This window comes from Prionailurus viverrinus, chromosome D1 (assembly GCF_022837055.1).
Source record: "Prionailurus viverrinus isolate Anna chromosome D1, UM_Priviv_1.0, whole genome shotgun sequence".
Classification (NCBI taxonomy): Eukaryota; Metazoa; Chordata; class Mammalia; order Carnivora; family Felidae; genus Prionailurus; species Prionailurus viverrinus.
Genome location: NC_062570.1, coordinates 9,038,834 through 9,056,899, shown reverse-complemented (window position 1 = coordinate 9,056,899; position 18,066 = coordinate 9,038,834). Strand labels below are relative to the sequence as shown.

At 38.8% G+C, this 18,066-nt stretch overlaps 1 protein-coding gene across 3 annotated transcripts in view; it reads left to right on the top strand.

Moving 5' to 3' along the window:
- Positions 1-18,066, top strand: part of ARHGAP20 (Rho GTPase activating protein 20) — a 128,944-nt gene that overhangs the window by 66,202 nt on the left and 44,676 nt on the right. For all 3 annotated transcript variants that reach the window (XM_047823558.1, XM_047823557.1, XM_047823559.1), the window contains exon 3: positions 11,049-11,213. In XM_047823558.1, coding sequence (XP_047679514.1) covers positions 11,049-11,213 — 165 coding nt within the window. The remainder of the gene's footprint in view (positions 1-11,048; positions 11,214-18,066) is intronic.

Here is an 18,066-nt window from a genome sequence, read left to right as displayed (position 1 = left end):
AGAGGGAAAGTACTTTCTTAGTGCTGTGAGGGAGAAATTTCTGGAACATATGAAAATATCTGTTCTAATTATGAGATAGCTTATATGTTCGTTCAGTTTAGCTGTGTTATCTATTATAGGGAGAGCCTACTGTTGGAGCTTTGTGATAGTCCTCCCAACTAATGACCAAGACCGTTTTATAAGTATTTCCTTGGGTTTAGATACTTCTTTTGTGTGTTTTCAGTTTTATTTGATATCTTTTTAACTGTTTTCTTTCAAAAGTTGAATGTGCTTTTGGACAGGTTAGACAGTGACTGCAGAATCATCAATTACCAAACATCTGATGTTAACCAGACTGGAATCATTTCTTCATAAAATTATTCTTGACAGGGTCGCTGGAGGTAGCAGATAACTTAAGTCACTGCCTTTAGCTTACTGCATTGAGAACTTTATAATTCACAGGTATAATATGGTATTTCTTAATTTTCTAACTAGAAATTATCTGATGATATTTTTTAACTTTAGCATATCCAGAAATTGTAGATAGAACTGCCTTTATTCAGGTATGATTCTTTTGTTCTTTTCAGTGTACGATTGTATAATTATTGCCTGAATCAAACTAGTCAAGCCACTGGAGTGCCCAGTCAGCATATTGGTAACCTGGCTCATTGTTGAATCAGTAAACAAACTAACATATAAAGCATATCACATTGTAATCACTAGGCATATAAATCTCCTTGAGTAGCTTATAAATATGGTCAGCATTCTTCTCTGATTCAAGATGGCCCAAACCAATTTTAGTTGGCAATTAAGATACACAGTATTTTTAAGTCAATAGGCCACACAAGTGACTAAATTGGTTTCTCCAGTCCTTAGTTGGAATCTCTCTGTTCCTACTGATTATTTCATAATCAAGTAGATTTGTTCTCAAAGACTTGCCGTTTTCACTGGAGTGTTTGTAGTTCTAAAACTCAGGTTTTTCTCCACTCGGGCCTACATCATTGTGTATCATTTGTATGTAAACTGTTTTTTTTTTTTTTAACTCTCAGAGTTGAAATGTGTGATCTTGTTCTCTCCTTCCTTGTAATGTCTTGTCAAGGACAAGACTTGTCAAGACTTTCCTAAGTGAATTCCTAATAGATGTTAAGCATCTTCTGTCAAGGCTCTAAAGAAGTTATGTAGTTCAGTCCCGTTTTTGGAAGTAATGTCTCTTTGTGTATGATCGTGTGCTGTTAGTATAACTGTTCATTAGTGTCCTTCTCGGTCCTTCACTCTCTCCTTCCATATTGCTGTTCTGTCTTTGCTTATGTAATGTTTATGTTTTCATTACTCTGTGTCTTTTTTAAGTTTTATTTCTTTATTTTGAGAGCGAGAGAGAGAGAATGCAAGTGGGGGAGGGATAGGGAGAGAGGCACAGAGAGAGAATCCCAGTCAGGCTCTGTGCTGTCAGTGCAGAGCCCGATGTGGACTTGAACTCACAAACAGTGAGATCATGACCTGAGCTGAAACCGAGAGTCAGATGCTGAACTGACTGAGCCATCAAGGCACCCCTCCTTGCTCTTTAAATATTAACACTGATGATGTAAGACTGCTGTTACACCACTTGTGCTGCATGTTCCAGTCAGCATTTTGGTAATTTAAAAGTTCTCCGTTGTGTATTTCTTGTTTTTAAGGCCTTGCTCACGCTATTTATCCAACCATTCGTTCATGTACTTACTCTACAAACCCTTGTCCTAGCTTAGTTCATTTTGATCCTGCCATTAACGTTATCACTAGGCTCCGTTCTATAATTCCAAGTCAGGATTCAAACTGTATAACATGAGCTACATGATGCGTCTCTAATGTTAATGTGAAGTGGACATGATCGCACATACTGCATACAGCCACATCATGTTAGAATCTGTATGCAGTTTTCTTTGGTAATTTGGATGTGATTTTTTTCCTAGATGATGACTATTGAAGTGTAATGGTGCCTTCCCATGTTTTATCCTATCAGTAAGACAGATTATTGCTTCAGACTAGGTTTCCTAAAGATGCGCTTTCAATGTTGACACATCTGAGATAGTCATGAGCGCCTGATGGTCGTATTTTTATTGCTGATTAAGATAAAATTTTGATGTCGATAGTGGTTTTGTGGCTTCATTTCAATAGTCATCTCTTTTTGTTCTGAAGTGTTTCTGGACTAATTTATTCTGTTAAGACTCACCAGGGTTACTTTCACACAGGCAATAATAGAGAGTTCCAACCTGAGATTCCATCAACCAGGCAGGGTTAACAGATGTCAGAACTTGAAAGCTAGGTTAATGAGTTGGGCTTCCTCTTTTGACAGTGCCCATGCCGTGTGTGATCATTGGCATGTACGTTGGAAAGACTGATTTGATGGAAGTTAGAAGCTGGTGGTATAGACTGAAGAAGGGAGAGCAAGGAAGTTAAGAGTTTGGTTAGGAGTTCGTTACAAACTGTAGGAGAGGGTGTGAGTATCTAGACTCAGAAGATTTTATTTTTAGTTTGAATATCCTTAGAAGGTAAGATGTGGTTCTATGTGGAGACCAAAGAGGGAAGAGTCAAAAGTATGGGCCCTTATGCATTGCTGATGGGAATGTATAATCATACAGCCACTGTGGAAAAGAGTTTGGCAGTTGCTCGATAATTTAAACATGGAATTGCTGTGTGATCCAGAAGCTCCCTTCCTGGGTTTATACTCAAAAAAAGAAAAAACCTAAAAAAACAGATGTTCAAGTATAATATGTACATGAATTTTTAGAGCACCGCTATTCACAGTAGACATAAGGTGGAAACAGCCCTAATGAACATCAACTAATAACTAATGAATGGATAAATAAGTGTGATCCGTCCATACAATGGAATGTTATTCGTCAATATGAAGGAATGAAGTACCGATAGATGCTACAATGTGGATGAACCTGAAAAACATTATGCCAAGTGAAAGAGGCCAGTCACAAAAGGCCATGTGTCATATGATAGGAAATGTCTGGAACAGGCAAGTCCATGGAGACAGGAAGATGTTAGTCGCTGCCAGGGACTCACTAGAGTGGGGAACGGGCAGCGACTGCTTAATAGGCACAGGTGTTCCTTTGGGGATGATGAGGATAGTGAGAACTGGACAGTGGTGATGGCTGCACAACACTGTGAATATAGTAAATGCCACTGAATTATACCTTATTACAGTGGTTTAAATGATAACTTTTATTTTATGTGTGTTTTCCCGTAATTAAAAAAAAAAACTAAAAATTAAGCTATAAACATGTAAAGGAAAGTAACACTGGGACACAAATCACACAGATTTAAATTCTTTCAGGTCCCTGAGAGGTGCAGTAAACAGAGGGAGAAAAAGTGGAAAGAGAGGGAATGTGGTGAACTGGATATTCAGAACTAAATGTTTTTGAGGCCTCTGGGTGGGCCAAATAAAATACGATTGTGGGCTGTGGTTTTCAACCTCTGCTGCAAACGGAACTGAGCAAAAAATGATGGGTGATGTCAAGAACCTAGCTGACGGTTTAACTAGACTGAGAGTTTCACCAGAGGAGAGGATTGCTTATCCCATTTCTTCGCATTTAGCAGCAGGCCTAGCCGACACATACAGAGGCTTAGCAGACATTTGTTGGATGAAAAATAAAACTGAATAAATAAATAGAGTCTGGGTGCTAAGTTAGTATTTTTTTTCTTAGCTCTATCTCTGTCTCACCCCCATAACTAATTAATCACTTTGCAGATTTCAACAATGTGTATTTTTAATATCTCTCTAATATGTTTTTTTCCTGTATCTTCTGTCCTTTTTCCTCACTGCCAAATCTAGTCCATGACCTTTCTTGCCTTAGATCACTGCAGTGAATTCCTGAAGGTCTCCCTTCCTCTAAGCTTGCCCTCGTCTCTTTTCTTCAGGAAATTACAAGACACGATGTCTTGCTTGACACTTCTTAGTGCTTTCACATAAAGTCAAATGTGATAGAAACATCCAGTATGTGGCCCCTTCCTCATCCACTGCTGCTCCTCTTCAGGCCTGTGTCACCCATCTTCCTGAACTTCCCCCGGTCACTCGCAGCGTCCGGCACGTGTGCTGTGCTCTTTCTGCATAGCCTGCCCATCAGCCTTCATCCGTTCGTCCATCCTTTAAGACTGGTTCCTCCAAGAAACTTCTCTAAGCAGTCCAGTCTCACACAGGGGCTCTTATGGTTGCTCCTCTCGGTGCCCCCATACTATGAAGTTCTCTAGTGGCACTTACCAGTCTAGTTTATCATTGTTTACTTGTCTGATGTATCTGTAGCACTAACTCCCTGACTCTAAGGACCATGCCTATCTCCAGCACCTGGTCCATGGCAGGCACCCACCAAAGGCGACCCTTATCACTGTAATAATTAATTTGTCATGTGGTGATCATAGACGCAATACCTGTTGAATGAGAATATTTAAGAGGTACAAGGCAGGATATAAGTCCTAGATATCAGATAAGAGATACCAATGAAGAATTCAACTGAATAAAATTTTCATGGAAGAGATGGCATTTGGAATGAGTGGTGACCATGTGCTAGGCTTTGAGGTTATCAAGATCCTATCTAGTACTTGTCATCATAATCACTAATTAATTACCGGTTATAAACATAGAAATTTTCAAGAAGTATTCTGAATTTTAGTTTATTTTCTTCTGTGATTAAGGATGAAGCATGACCTCCTCTAAAACTGTACCTAAAAGTAAACTCACTTTTACAATGAGCCCTAGTAATAAGTATTAAGAGGTATTACGGTGACCCAAGTTTCATGAAAGCTATTATCTAATTTTAGTAAAAAAAAATCACTAAGGTTAAAAAATTCCTTTTTGCCTTTTAGAAATGGATTCACAAACCTATTTGAAAATGGAATGTTAATACATACGTAAGAAGCCGGCAGCAGGTTAATTCTTAGACTCAGCTTGTATTTGTTAGATCATTTTAGAGTTCTGTTAATTATAACTTGTAAATCCTAATCAGGCTATATTAAGAGGCTAAATAGAAGGTTACAGTCTTGCCCTCCTCCCCATTTCCATACTCTAAAAGACTAAAATAAACACATCTACATTGCACTCAGAATAAAAATAAACACTTCAGACTCACATAATTGAGAAATACATTTTTAAGTAGGAAACACTGATTAAGATTGTAGTTTTAAAAACACAAAGGTTATTTGTGCTTTTGTTTCCTTCTGGGACAGATTTTTTTCATTTTAAATTATGTGAGTACTGAGATGTTTATCTTTACCCTAGACTACTGCATAAATGTTGGTTGTATTTTTTTTCTTTTTAACCAACGCTTAGCTTGCTAAAGTCATGAGGTATCTCGTGCCATACTTATATGTGGATCTTCAAAATGACAGACTGCAGACGTGTACGTGGATAAATCCACACTGAAAAAGAAAAATATTTTAACTTCACTGTGGATTCTCCACACCACTGTCAAATCTACTTATTTGAAAGTATTATTGTAAGGTGGAAAATGAATCATTACATGTGAAAATCCTTCGGAGTTGCTTTAAAATGCAAAACATTTTTTTAGTTCCCTAATTAAATTTTGGTCTACACTAATCCCAAACAAACAGACAATTCTAATTCCCTAAGTGTTTCAGATTAGCCTTTATTTATAAGTATTTAAATGTTTTAGAACTAGGGCACCTGGGTATCTCAGTCGGGTAAGTGTCTGACTTAGACTCAGATCATGACCTCATGGTTCGTTGGTTCCGGCCACATTTGGGCTCTCTGCTGACAGCACAGAGCCTGCTTTGGATCCTCTGTCTCTCTCTCTCTCTCAAAAACAAATGGACATTTAAAAAAATAAATAAGTAAAACTAAATGTTTTAGAACTATTGTTTAAATCGGGGGTCATCAAACTATGACCCAGATAAGCAGATCACAGCGACACCTGTTGGTGTAGGTATTGTCTGTGGCTGATTCTGAGACACAATGACAGAGTTGAGCCCGCAAAGCCTAAACTATTTACTGTTGGAACCTTTGAGTAGTAGTTTGAACATCCCTATTTTCAGCCATACTGCTACCTAATGGTTTATAATTATAATTGAAAAGCAGTCAGTTATTAAACCTAAAACTAAAATGCCACAGGTGAGTTTTCTCCTGGAGAAGAGCTTCTGTCGGGCACTAACAGAACTACAGCTACGTAGAATGCGGTGTTAACCACCCCTTCATCTGTCCAGGGCTTGCTAGCCTTGTCCTTGCTCAATTCTCATGACAGCAAGTGAAGTTTCATTCTTTTTTTGTTGTAAACTTGAAAATCACTACATAATAGAGGATGATAAAAGATGCCATTATGTCTCCTCCCACTCCCCATCCCAAAAGAATTAGAAATAGAAAGGATTTTTTTCTATGATGGTGAATATGGGCCTTTTCTCACTGCCTAATTTCAGTCTGTAATATTAAACATAGAAGCTTCCTTTTCCTTTTCTTTCAAAGGTCTTTGGTTTACTTGCTTTGTTCCTCACACGTGTCTTTAAATTACACATGGTATGTGCTTAAATAGTAATCAGTGAGCATAATGGAATTCACTTCTTCGGAGAGGTAACGGTGGCCCGAAAATGGCAGGAAAAGATGGAATAGCTCTCAGAAGCTCACCTTACCTGAAATGTAGATATAGATGCTACTAATACTTACTTACTTTGAACACAGAGTTGTAGAATTTTCTAATGTTAGAACCAGAATGTGTTACAGGGTCTTGGAGCGCATTGGTTCTCAAACTTCGGTGTGCATTAGAATCATCTGAAGACCTTGCTAAAATACAGAATGCTGAGCCAACCCCCTCCCCCAAGCTTCTGTTTGAGTAAGTCTGAGGTGGTCCTGAGAGTTTGCATTTTTAAGAGGCCGATGCTGCTTGCCGACCTCACACTTTGAGGACAGCTGTAGCAGAGGAAGGGACGGCTGACCACTTGGACATTCTCTCAGAGCGTACTCGGGTTTTTAGTGTACCCAGGAGAGCTCAGGTGCCGTGAGCCACGCTGTCCCAACCCAAGAGATGCGGATAACCCAGAATCCCCACCTATGCTGGCCACCACATGGACCAGATACTCAGGATGACAGGACATGGCCTCTTCCACCTGATACTTTGATGGGAGACCCTGACAAATTCTTGTTCTCTGAGCTCCTTTTTAAAATTAGACTAATAAGGAAGTGTTTTTCAGTTCTCATTGCTATTTTTGTTATTACTGTTTTTTGGTTTTTATTTTATTTGAGTTCCAACTTGTTTCCCTGAGGCGACTCTCAAGTATGCTTATCCCTGTATTTATAAACTGTAGATTAGGGTTGCTTGCTAACCATATCCATTATCTATTTCCTTCTCATCAGTAATCTTAATTCCACCTTTTGAGTACAGGTTTTTATACTTAGTCCCATATACAAATTATAAAAACAGTTTAAGGGTCTTTCACTCCAACTGACTTTATTTTACAGATGAGGAAACTGAGGCAACCACATAACTCCCCATGTTACACTACTTAGCAGAAAAGCTTGGATTAGCCCACTTCTTCCCCCACCCCCATTAAGTCCTAAACTGCTGAGCTCAGTTACCATGGGTGGATGAGGGATGAGTCAACGTGAATGAAAGACTACATGGAATTTTTTTAAGTACATGTTTTGAAACCATGCTTACTTGTAAATCCCTTTCACTTAGCAGCTGCGTTTTTTAACTGCCCTGAACATCAGCTTCCAAATCTGTAAAATGAGGGATAATAACACCTGCCTTCAGGGCTGATTGTTTCTCAACTCTTCCTGCCTTTCCTCTTAAAGTCGCCTTCTAGGGTTTAGCTGCTAACAAATAACCAGAACCAGCCTTTAAGTCTTTACTTTTCATTCCTTAACTCCTCATGCCCCAGGCCACTTGAGTTCCGCAGAACCTTACTGTTCGTTCTCCTGGAACAGTTTTCTTGAAAGTCCTAATGAGCAACTGATTTTTTTTCCCAGACATCTTTTCAAGCTTCAGCTCGTTATCCTTTCGACCAGTGTCAGCACCCCGGACCTCCTCTGCTTTTCATTCTTCTTCCTCTGCTGCTTTTCACCAGCCTCCGTCTCCTTCACAGATTCTCCTTTCCTCACCACCTCAAATCACCTCTTTTCTCAGGGAACTGTTTCTGCCTTTTTTTCTTTTCTTTCATATACTGTGCTCCTTCCCTAGGCAGTTCTAGCACTCCCATAGTATTATTTATGCACATGTCTTTGTATGATCACCAGTTCTACATCTCATTCTGACCCCTCTTCTGAGTGCTAGCTGTCTGCCGCATTTCCCCATGCCATCTGGTCCACTGATAATTTCAAACAAAGTTTATTTGAAACTGAGCTCAGTTCTTCTTCCCCAGCCTCAATAGACTTTCTCTCTTGTGTTCTTCATGTTTATACTTGCTAAAATGTATATGGAAAGACAAAGGACTCAGATTATCCAAAGCAATCTCAAAACAGAAAAAGTTGGTAGAGTTATACTACCTAATTTCATGATTTACTATAAAGATAAAATAGTAAGACGTTGTGTTTCTGGCATAAAAATTAACAAATAGATCAGTGGAACAGAACAGAGAGCCCAGAAATAGACCCATGCTTTATACTCATGTAATTTTTAACAGAGGTGCCAAAGCAATCCATAGAAGAAGAGTCTTTTGTGCACATCAGTGCTGAATAATAAGGTATCCATATAGAAAAGCAAAATGAACCTTAGCCCCTGCCTTCTACTGTGAAGAAGTTATTTTGACATAGATCATATATTTAGAAGTAAAAACTAAAATTATACAGATTTTAGTGGAAAAAATTAGAGAGTATCTTTTATAACCACTTGGGAGTAGGTGAGGATTTCTTAGAAAGGTCACAAAGAATAAATATCATTCAAAAATGATAAATTAGACTTCATCAAAATTTTAAAACTACATCAAAAACGCAATTAAGAAAACGTACAGGCAACAGGCAAGGAAAAAAAAATATTTGCAAAACATACCTGACAAAGGACTTTTATCCAGGATATGTAAAAAAAAATTCCTATAACTCATCCATAAAAAGATACCTAACCCAATTTTTCTAAATAGGCAAAATATTTGAAGATAATTCACAAATGAAGATGCACAAATGACCAAAAAGAACATGAGTCAACATCATTAGTCATCATAGAAGTGCAAATTAAAATCTTAATGAGATGCTACTGTGTATCCACTGGAATGGCCAAAATTTGAAAGAGTGACAACACCACATGTTGGCAGGGCTGTGGAGCAACCGGCCTCTCCGGAAATATTCTTGGCAATAAAAATTGGGGTGACCACTTTGGAAAACTGGCACTTTTTTCTAAAATTAAACATCCACCGGGGCGGGGCACCTGGTGGCCCAGTCAGTTAAGCATCCGACTTTGGCTCAGGTCATGATCTCACAGTTAGTGGGTTTGAGCCCCACATTGGGCTCTGTGCTGCCAGCTCAGAGCTCGGGGCCTGCTTCGGATTCTGTGTCTCCCTCTCTCTCTGCCCCTCCCCTGCTTGTGCTGTCTCACGCTCGCTCTCTCGCTCTCTCTCAAAAATAAATAAAAACATTAATAAAATTTGTTTAATTAAACATCTACCTACTCTGTGACCCAACAATTCCATTCTGAGGTATTTATTCAAAAGAAATTAAAACATAGGTCACAAAAAGACCAGGACAATGTTTAATTTATATAATAGCTGAAAACTGGAAAGAGTCCAGGTCTGTCAATAGGAGAATGGGTAAACAAACTTTGATATATTTATGTCATGGAATACTATTCAACCATATTAAAGCAATAGATTACTGGTTAATGTAAAAAAAGTATGCTAACTAAAAAATATCTTACACAAAGAAGTACATCTGGTAGCTCCATGTGAAATTGCAAAACAGGCAAAACTCATCTTCATTGGGGAAAAAAAAATGTCATAATAGTGGTTGCCTTGAGGGTGATGGGGTGGGGATAGACTGTTGTAAGGAATTTGTGAGACTTAGGGGCTAAACAAGGAAAAAGATCTCATTGGGCAGGGTTGCATCAGAAAGGAAGCCCCTCATAACATGCGACTGTCTTGAGGTTTGGGGCCTAAAGACCACCAACGAGAAGGAGAGGAGGGCAAAGGAGCTCCTGAGGTGGCGGAGACCATAGAGTGTCTCTGGGGATTCCTTGTCCAGGGATGCAGGTCCCTGGTGCAGCAGGGAATCTCTGGGTCAGAGAACTCTGAAGGGAAGTCTTAGAGTCTTAGAATCATTAGACTCTATCTTTCCAAGGCTAGCCGATATTGGGTGTAGTTATGTGGCATATGCAAAGCAGGCAAGCTACAAGTGGCTAAGAATCTGCTTGTTTGGGCTATTTTTAAAATCATCAAGTGTATAAAAATTTCAGTTTGGTGCCAGTAGACTTTTGAGCTGATGGGTCTCAGCCTGCAGTGAAGAAATAAACAACCCAAAAGCCAATACATAGAAGCCATCTTCAGTTAATATATAAAACATCTGAGAAGGTACAAGAGGAAATATTTTGGTGTGATGATAATGTTCTTATCTTGGTAAGGTTTAGACTATACAGGTGAATACATTTGTCAGAACTCAGTGAATATACACCTAAGGTTTATGCATTTCATTGTGCATTCATGTTTTTTAAATTGTTAGTAAATGTTGAACCCTAGTCAGTGACTTCCATGCCAGAGTACTTAAGGAGAGACATACTGCTGTGTTCAGTTAACACTGAAAGGCCAAAAATGGAACGGATTACTAAACAGATAGAAGGATGGGTAGTTCGATGGATGCATGATAAAGCAGGTGCAGTAAATTTTCATGGTAGAATCTAGGTTGGGGGTATATTATACAACTTACACTTTGCTTTATGTTTGAAAAATTTTCATAATGAAATGTAAAAGACCACTGTGTTCGAGAGAGACTGAGGGACCAGTTAGGAAACTATGTCATGGCATTAAAAAGATACAGAGAGCTTTATTTATTTATTGATTGATTGATTGATTGATTGATTGACAACCAGAAGCTATAATTTTATAGAACTCCATCCTATATTTGATCATTTGACTAAAGATCTGTGGTGTTTGATCTGTGACAGGGAAAGCCCTTCTGCCAGCGTGGACACGTGTACATTTCTCTCATCGTTCGTGTGCTCCAGTAGGACCTTGCTAATTGATGGCCGGGTAGAACTCAAAAGAGGCCTGCAGAGACAGGAGCGGCATCTTTTCCTGTTCAATGATCTGTTTGTTGTGGCCAAAATCAAGTAAGTACACCGTGAGCTCTCTCCCAGTTACCCTTATACAATTGCATTCCCACTAACAGGGTAGCCTTTCCGTCCAGTGCTCACTGTAAAGAATGTCTGGCTTCTGTTACCAGAGCTAATATTTGAAGTAACTTTTATGTTTTTTTTTTGTTTTATTTTTGCAAAGAAAAAGTTTCGGTTGTTTATTCATTCAACAAGTGTTCATTTTAGGCCCCACTCAGTGCCATGTTCTGAACACATACAGGGAATACAGTGAAGAATGGGACAGGTATGGTCCCTGCGTTTTTGGCGCTTTTGTTCTAATACGTGGAGGAGTTGCAGATTGTGGTTAGTGCTGTGAAGAAAATAGGGTGCTGGGTGAGGTAAAATACAGGATATATGTTGGTAGGTACAGTCGGGGGAAAAACCATCTAGGGCTGAAAAGGAACCAGCCATTCAGGTGGTAGAAGGAGGAGCATTCTGGGAGAGGCAAGAGCAGGGGGTGGGAAGAGCTTGGCCCCTTGTCGGAGCTAAAGAAAAGCTGAGCATCATGGGCAGGAGACTGTGAACTGAGATTGGAGAAATCGATGAGGACCAGGTTATCGGGACCCTCTTGGGCTGTATTAATGATCTATTCCCATGTAACAAGTCACCCAAAACCTGTTTATACCTGCACACATCTCGGACTCAGGAAGACTCACGTCATCCTTAGCACTCTCCTACTGAGGAGGGGCTTGGCTGGTGGTTCTGGCTCAAAGTCCCCTTGAGGTCGCAGTCAAGCTGTTGACCAGGCTAGAATCATCTGACATCCTGATGGCAGCTGGCGAATCCACTTCCCCACTCGCTCATGTGGGCGCTGGCAGGCCTCAGTTCCTCCCTGGCTGTTGGCCAGACTCTGCAGGTTCTGGCCACGTGGGTGTCTCCACAGGGCTGCTCGTAACAGGGTATCGCTTCCTTCAAAGGAGGGCGGGACACAGTGTAAGCACGTGAGAGAACACCCAAACTAGAAGCCACGGTCTTTCATAACCCGATCCTGGAAGTGGTGTGCTGTCATTTTGGACGTGCTGTTGGCCACACAGACCCACGGGAGTGCAGCATGGAAGATACCCGTGCGACGGTGTGGATGCCAGGAAGCCAGGATCACTGGCGGCCTCTCGGAGGCCAGCTGCAACAGAGGCTGTGATAAGGAGTTTGGGTTTATTCTAAGGGATTTCAGTTAGAGGAGTTCATATTTTTAAGCTATTGTTTCTGAAAAGGCCCCTGGGTGGCTCAGTCCGTTAAGCATCCGACTCTCGGTTTAGCTCAGGTCATGATTTGTGAGTTGGAGCCCCGTGTTTGGCTCCACACTGGCAGTGTGGAGCCTGCTTGGGATGTATTCTCTCTCTCTCTCTCTCTGTCTTTCCCCCTCTCTCCCTCCCTCCTTGTCTCCCTCTCTAAAAATAAATAAACTTAATTTAAAAAAAAAAAAAAAGATCTTGTTTCTGGCTGTGATAGGTAACGGGTTAGAGGGTAAGCCTGAGAAGAGAAGCAAGCAGACTGGACAGGAGGTTATAATAGTCCTGATGAAACGTAGTGAGGGTTTATGTGGGGAAGTGGCACTTAAATGAAGGCTACACACATACTTGGAATGTATGTCACAGGTAGCCAGAAGAATTGACTTTCTGCTCAATACTCAGTGCCCCTGCGACCTGGTGGTTGCTCCTTGCTCCATCCTCCATTCTCATTGTTTACCGAACCTAATAAAAGATCAGAGTGTTTCAGTAAATCCAGTAACATTAACAAGATTTTAGTCACCAGAGAACAGTAAATACTTTTTTCTACTATTGTCACTCGCACACCTAAGTTACGCCATGTCGTAAAGAAGACGTGGACAAGGCTCAATACTAATTTTGCAAAGCAGTGTATTTAGTCTGAGTGGTGCTAACAACAATAGAGACCTCACATTTATTTGGATCTTATTGTATAATAGGGATTTTTCTAGAGACTTTAACTTGTATAACTGTTCTGTCAGGCAGATGCTATTTTTTTCTTTTTAAAGAAGAAATTGATACTCAGAGAAGTTAAGTGACTTCAGCAAGATCACAGTTAGTAATTAGTTGAGCCCACATTTGAACCTAGGTCTGTGCTTTTTTTTTTTTTTTTTTAAGTAGGCTCCACATCCAGCATGGAACCTAATGCACGGCTCACACCCACAAACCTGAGATCTAGACCCGAGTTTCGAGTCAGACACTTAACCGACTGAGCCACCCAGATGCCCCCAGAGTGCTTTTAACCAGTATGTGTTCTGCTGTCTGGCTAGAATGCTTAGTGAACCATTGATATTTTCTTCTGAAAGTTAGAGGCAAGGATAAAGATAAGAAAACTGTTTCGGAATGTGCTTCAGAATGTATTTTTTTATTATTACGGGAAGAACACTTAACAGGAAATCCTCTTAACAAATGTTTAAGTGTACAAGACCGTATTGTGAACTAATAGGCACAGTGTTGTATAGCAGATCTCTAGAATGTATTCATCTTGCATAATTGAAACTTTATACTTATTAATTAGCAAAACTCTTCATTTTCTCTCTCCCCTCAGCCCTTGGCAACCAACATTCCACTCTGATTCTATGGGTTTGACTATTTTATATACCTCATGTAAGTGGCATCACACAGTATTTGTACTTCTGTGACTGGTTTATTTCATTAGCACAATGTCTGCTAGGTTAATGCGCATTGTTGCATATTGCAGGATTTCCTTCTTTTTAAAGTCTGCTGAATAATATTCCATTGTATGTATATACCACATTTTGTTTATCCATTCATTTACCAGTGGACATTTAGGCTCTTTCCACACCTTGGCTATTGTAAATAGTGCAGCACTGAACATGAGTGTTAATATTTCTTCAACCTCTTGATTTCACTTCTTTGATAAATACCTAGAAGTGGGATTTCTGGATCTGCTTTTATTTTTTTTGAGGAACCTCCATACTGTTTTCCATAGTGGCCGCACTATTTTACATTCCCACCAACAATGCACAAGGGTTGGAGTGTCTCCATGTCCTTACCGACACTCGTCTTTTTGTCGTTTTCGTTTGTTTTGGTTTTTTGGTTTCTTTTTTTTTAAATAAAAGCCCTCCTGACCAGCAGTAGCTCAGGTCTTAACAAAATTAGTAACGTTGAAATCTTACCACATATTTTTTATGATGACAGAAGAATGAAACTCAAAATCAGCAAAGGTTAAAACATATTTTGAATACAAGTAATGCCTACAGATGTCGTTTTGGAAGTGGATTTGTTGTTATAGATAGCAATATAGCAATGTAGAGAAAGGAAAGTCTGTCCATGGAAGCCTCTGTATTAGGTCCATTCGAAGCTATGTGCTGTCGAATGAGGAACAAATCATTATTTTTTTAATGTACATTAGTTGCCGTTTCGTTACATAAAATGTATTGGATGGGTTCTGTATGCTAGATACTCTAACAGGGTCACAAAGATCTTATTACCTTTTCCTAACAATCCTGCAAGATAAGAGTTGTTTTAGGTCATGAATACTGAGACTCAGGGGGGTTTGTCCCAAAGTCATGTAACAGGAGTTGTGGTGGACTGGGATTTTAATCTAGGCCTTATTTCCAGTGGGTGGCCCTTTGTACTGTTCCCCATTTTACTCAATATGTGCATGGTTTTGTGCTCAGCCTGCAGAGAGATAAGCAAACAACAAAAACCTATTACAGTAATCCATTTCCTATACTTTAGGATCTTAGAGACTATTTACTTATAGCATGTATTCAATTCTTGTGAAGGAAAGTATTTTCCTTCACCTTTTTTGGATGTTTTTTCCTCAACAATTATGATAATATTTAGAGTAGAAGAAGACTTGTTTTCTTACCTGTCACTTACTGTTCTGGTTATTGCTAATGTAGACATTATGTGGTTTTATGTAACCCATATAGTGTTTTGCTGAAAAAAATTTTATATAGTTTCTTTACCACTAGAAAATTGCTGTTTTAAATATACTGCCAAATCTGTGCCCATCATCTACTTGTATAGCTGACTTTTTATTTTGATTGTCCTTTTCTCGCATAAGATATACACCATGTTTTTTCACCTACTGCTTTTGGGATACCTGTTTGTGTCTACCTAAATGTTTTTATTAAGTGACAAAATCTAGTAACAGTTGATTTAATTCTGTTTTTATTTAAGAGAGTCAATTCATGAAAGATTATTTTAAGTACTTTCTACATTTATTGAGGATATTAAAAAGTGTGAGTGATCGAAGTTAATTTGGGGTGAGGGGCATGAGCCCAAGACCCTTGCCATAGAGAGGACATAAGGATTTGAGAAGATAATCATGATTTGTGAATACTGCCACCTTGCAGAAATTCTGACCACAATTTATCATTATATGGTCATTCTCGTAAATAACATTTGATATATTCACAGATCCTTCTTAATAAGAACTTAATACTTTTTCCTGAAATAAATGGCAACCAAGAAGAACCAGTCCCTGTAATACCAGATCTCTGCCACTTTTTACCCTGTGACAGAAGATGGGGTTATACCCTCAATCAATTCATTTGTTGAAATGATAGGAGTTACTTAGTGCTTAGTAAACAAATTCACTACCTCAAGTTCAATACTACTTCAGCTCATCTTCAGGCTCCATTTGGGAACTGCTTTCGGCCCTTAGGTTGATGCTGTAGAAATAAGTTCAGGTGGGGTAACTAGTTGACCAGCTGTTCCGTATTTATTTATATTTATTTAGTGAAACTAAGTGATTTTAGTGAATGCAATAATACAAATTGTTTTTCATTTTTGTACTTTTACTGGCTAAGGTATTTTATTCACTTTATGCTGAATGTTGACAATGTTTACCTAAAATTACCTTGACTTTGTGGTCGTTCTTTTCCATACTCAATTAGAACAAGTATTAAAACTGAATGGGACCTTAGGGACTACTTTCATATTCCTTCCAAAGCTAAATAAAAAGCTATTTTTCTGATAGAATTATGGCTTTCCATCTTTTAAGACAGTGCTTAAAAACTTTAAAGTATTTAGAAGGAAGTTAATGTTCCATTAATAACTATAGAGCAGCCATTTGGAATGTACTAAAAGGAAGTGACTAGGTACTTTGTACCTTCCTAAGCCATAGCTTTTCTCATATTAATTTCCTATATAAATAGGGAAATAATGATGTGTTCTATTTAGGTCACAAAGATGATGAGAAAAAAAAGTTCTGATCATGTATTCATTATCAGTAGAATTATCATCAGATTCTTGTGGAATATACCATGTTCTCTACCCCAAAGCGTATTTAGTAAAACATCTCCATCTTAGACTGGAGGGGCATCTCCCTAGAATCCTGTGTATTTCAGCAGTTTACTGGCATTCCTTCTAGTACAAAGACTGGAGCATAGAAAAACAAGGACATACATCTCTCATCTTATTAAATTTGTAGTAAGGGACTACACTGTGGAAATAAAGAATTGCTTTTTGGGTTGTTACTTTGTAAATTTTATTAGAATAGTCTGATACTATTGGAAATTGAGAGTGAAAATTTTGAAGAAACACACGATGACCCCAGAACTATCCATCTTAATATAAAAATCTTATTTAATACAGGTTTTAAATATTTTGAAACTACTCCATTTATCTTTGCAGACATGAGTGGGTATGAGATTCCTCTCCACCTCTGTAGTGACAGTCCCATCAGTAAACCATGGAGGTACAGAGAGATAAAAAACAGGCTGAAGATAGAAAAGCTGAAGGGAACTTCATGGTAAAATACTTGCATCCAGATGCTTTATTTATAAGACTGACAACATCCAGGGCTTTTTATAAATACATAGTTAAGAGCATTAAATTAGCTAGAAAGTCAACACTGCTCAAGTTCAGATTCAAGCTGTGTGACTTTTGGCAAGTTACTTAGCTAAATCTCTGCATAACTCCTTTTCCTTATCTGTAAACTGTTTGAGGATTAAACTAATAATATGTGTAAAGTGTTTACCACAATGACTGGATGGCAAATGGGAAATTCTCAGTAAATAATAGCTAGTAGAATGGAAGTGATTGTTTACACTTTTAGGCAACTTCTTATTTTTTGTATCAGAAGGTAGGTAATCTTGGCACTTTATTGATTTAGGGGAAAAAATCATCGCAGTGACTTTTCTTCAGGGCCGTAAATGTGAACAGCTCCCACCTGGTATCTGAAGTATCTGATATAGAGAGAGACCTGCATTAGAAAACACAAACTGTGTGACAAGAGATACGGAAACATACCTTTCTTTGAAAAACATGTGTACTTTCATGTTTTTAGATTACCTAAATAGTCGCTCTCAAAAAATAATATTTTTTAAAAAGGAAATAAAATTTTATCTTCGGTGTCTGTTTGATTTTTAAAAATCCAAAGTTTTGGGGACTGCCTGGGTGGCTCGGTTGCTTAAGCGTCTGACTTCGGCTCATGTCATGATCTCACGGTTCATGAGTTCAAGCCCTGCGTCGGGCTCTGTGCTCACAGCTCAGAGCCTGGAGCCTGCTTTGGATTCTGCATCTTCCTCCCTGTCTCTGCCCCACCCCCGCTCGCACTCTGTCTCTCAAAAATAAATAATTGTTAAAAAAAATTTTTTTTAATCCAAAGATTTGTAGCAACAGGATGAAAAAAATATTGAAATGAAATATAGAAAAACGCTATTATGCCACAAGGTGCTTTTCTGTTACACTTACAGTGAGTGTGCCCCACAGGAAGTATAAATGAAGCTTTGAATCTAGGTTATCCTTCGTGCGTAGTTCCTGCAAGATCCTTTTTCATTTCATAAATCCGACTGAAGAGTTTTGGCTTTAAATATTCCATGGAGGAGTTTTAGGAATACTGCCATATGAAGTGTCTTTGATTTCAT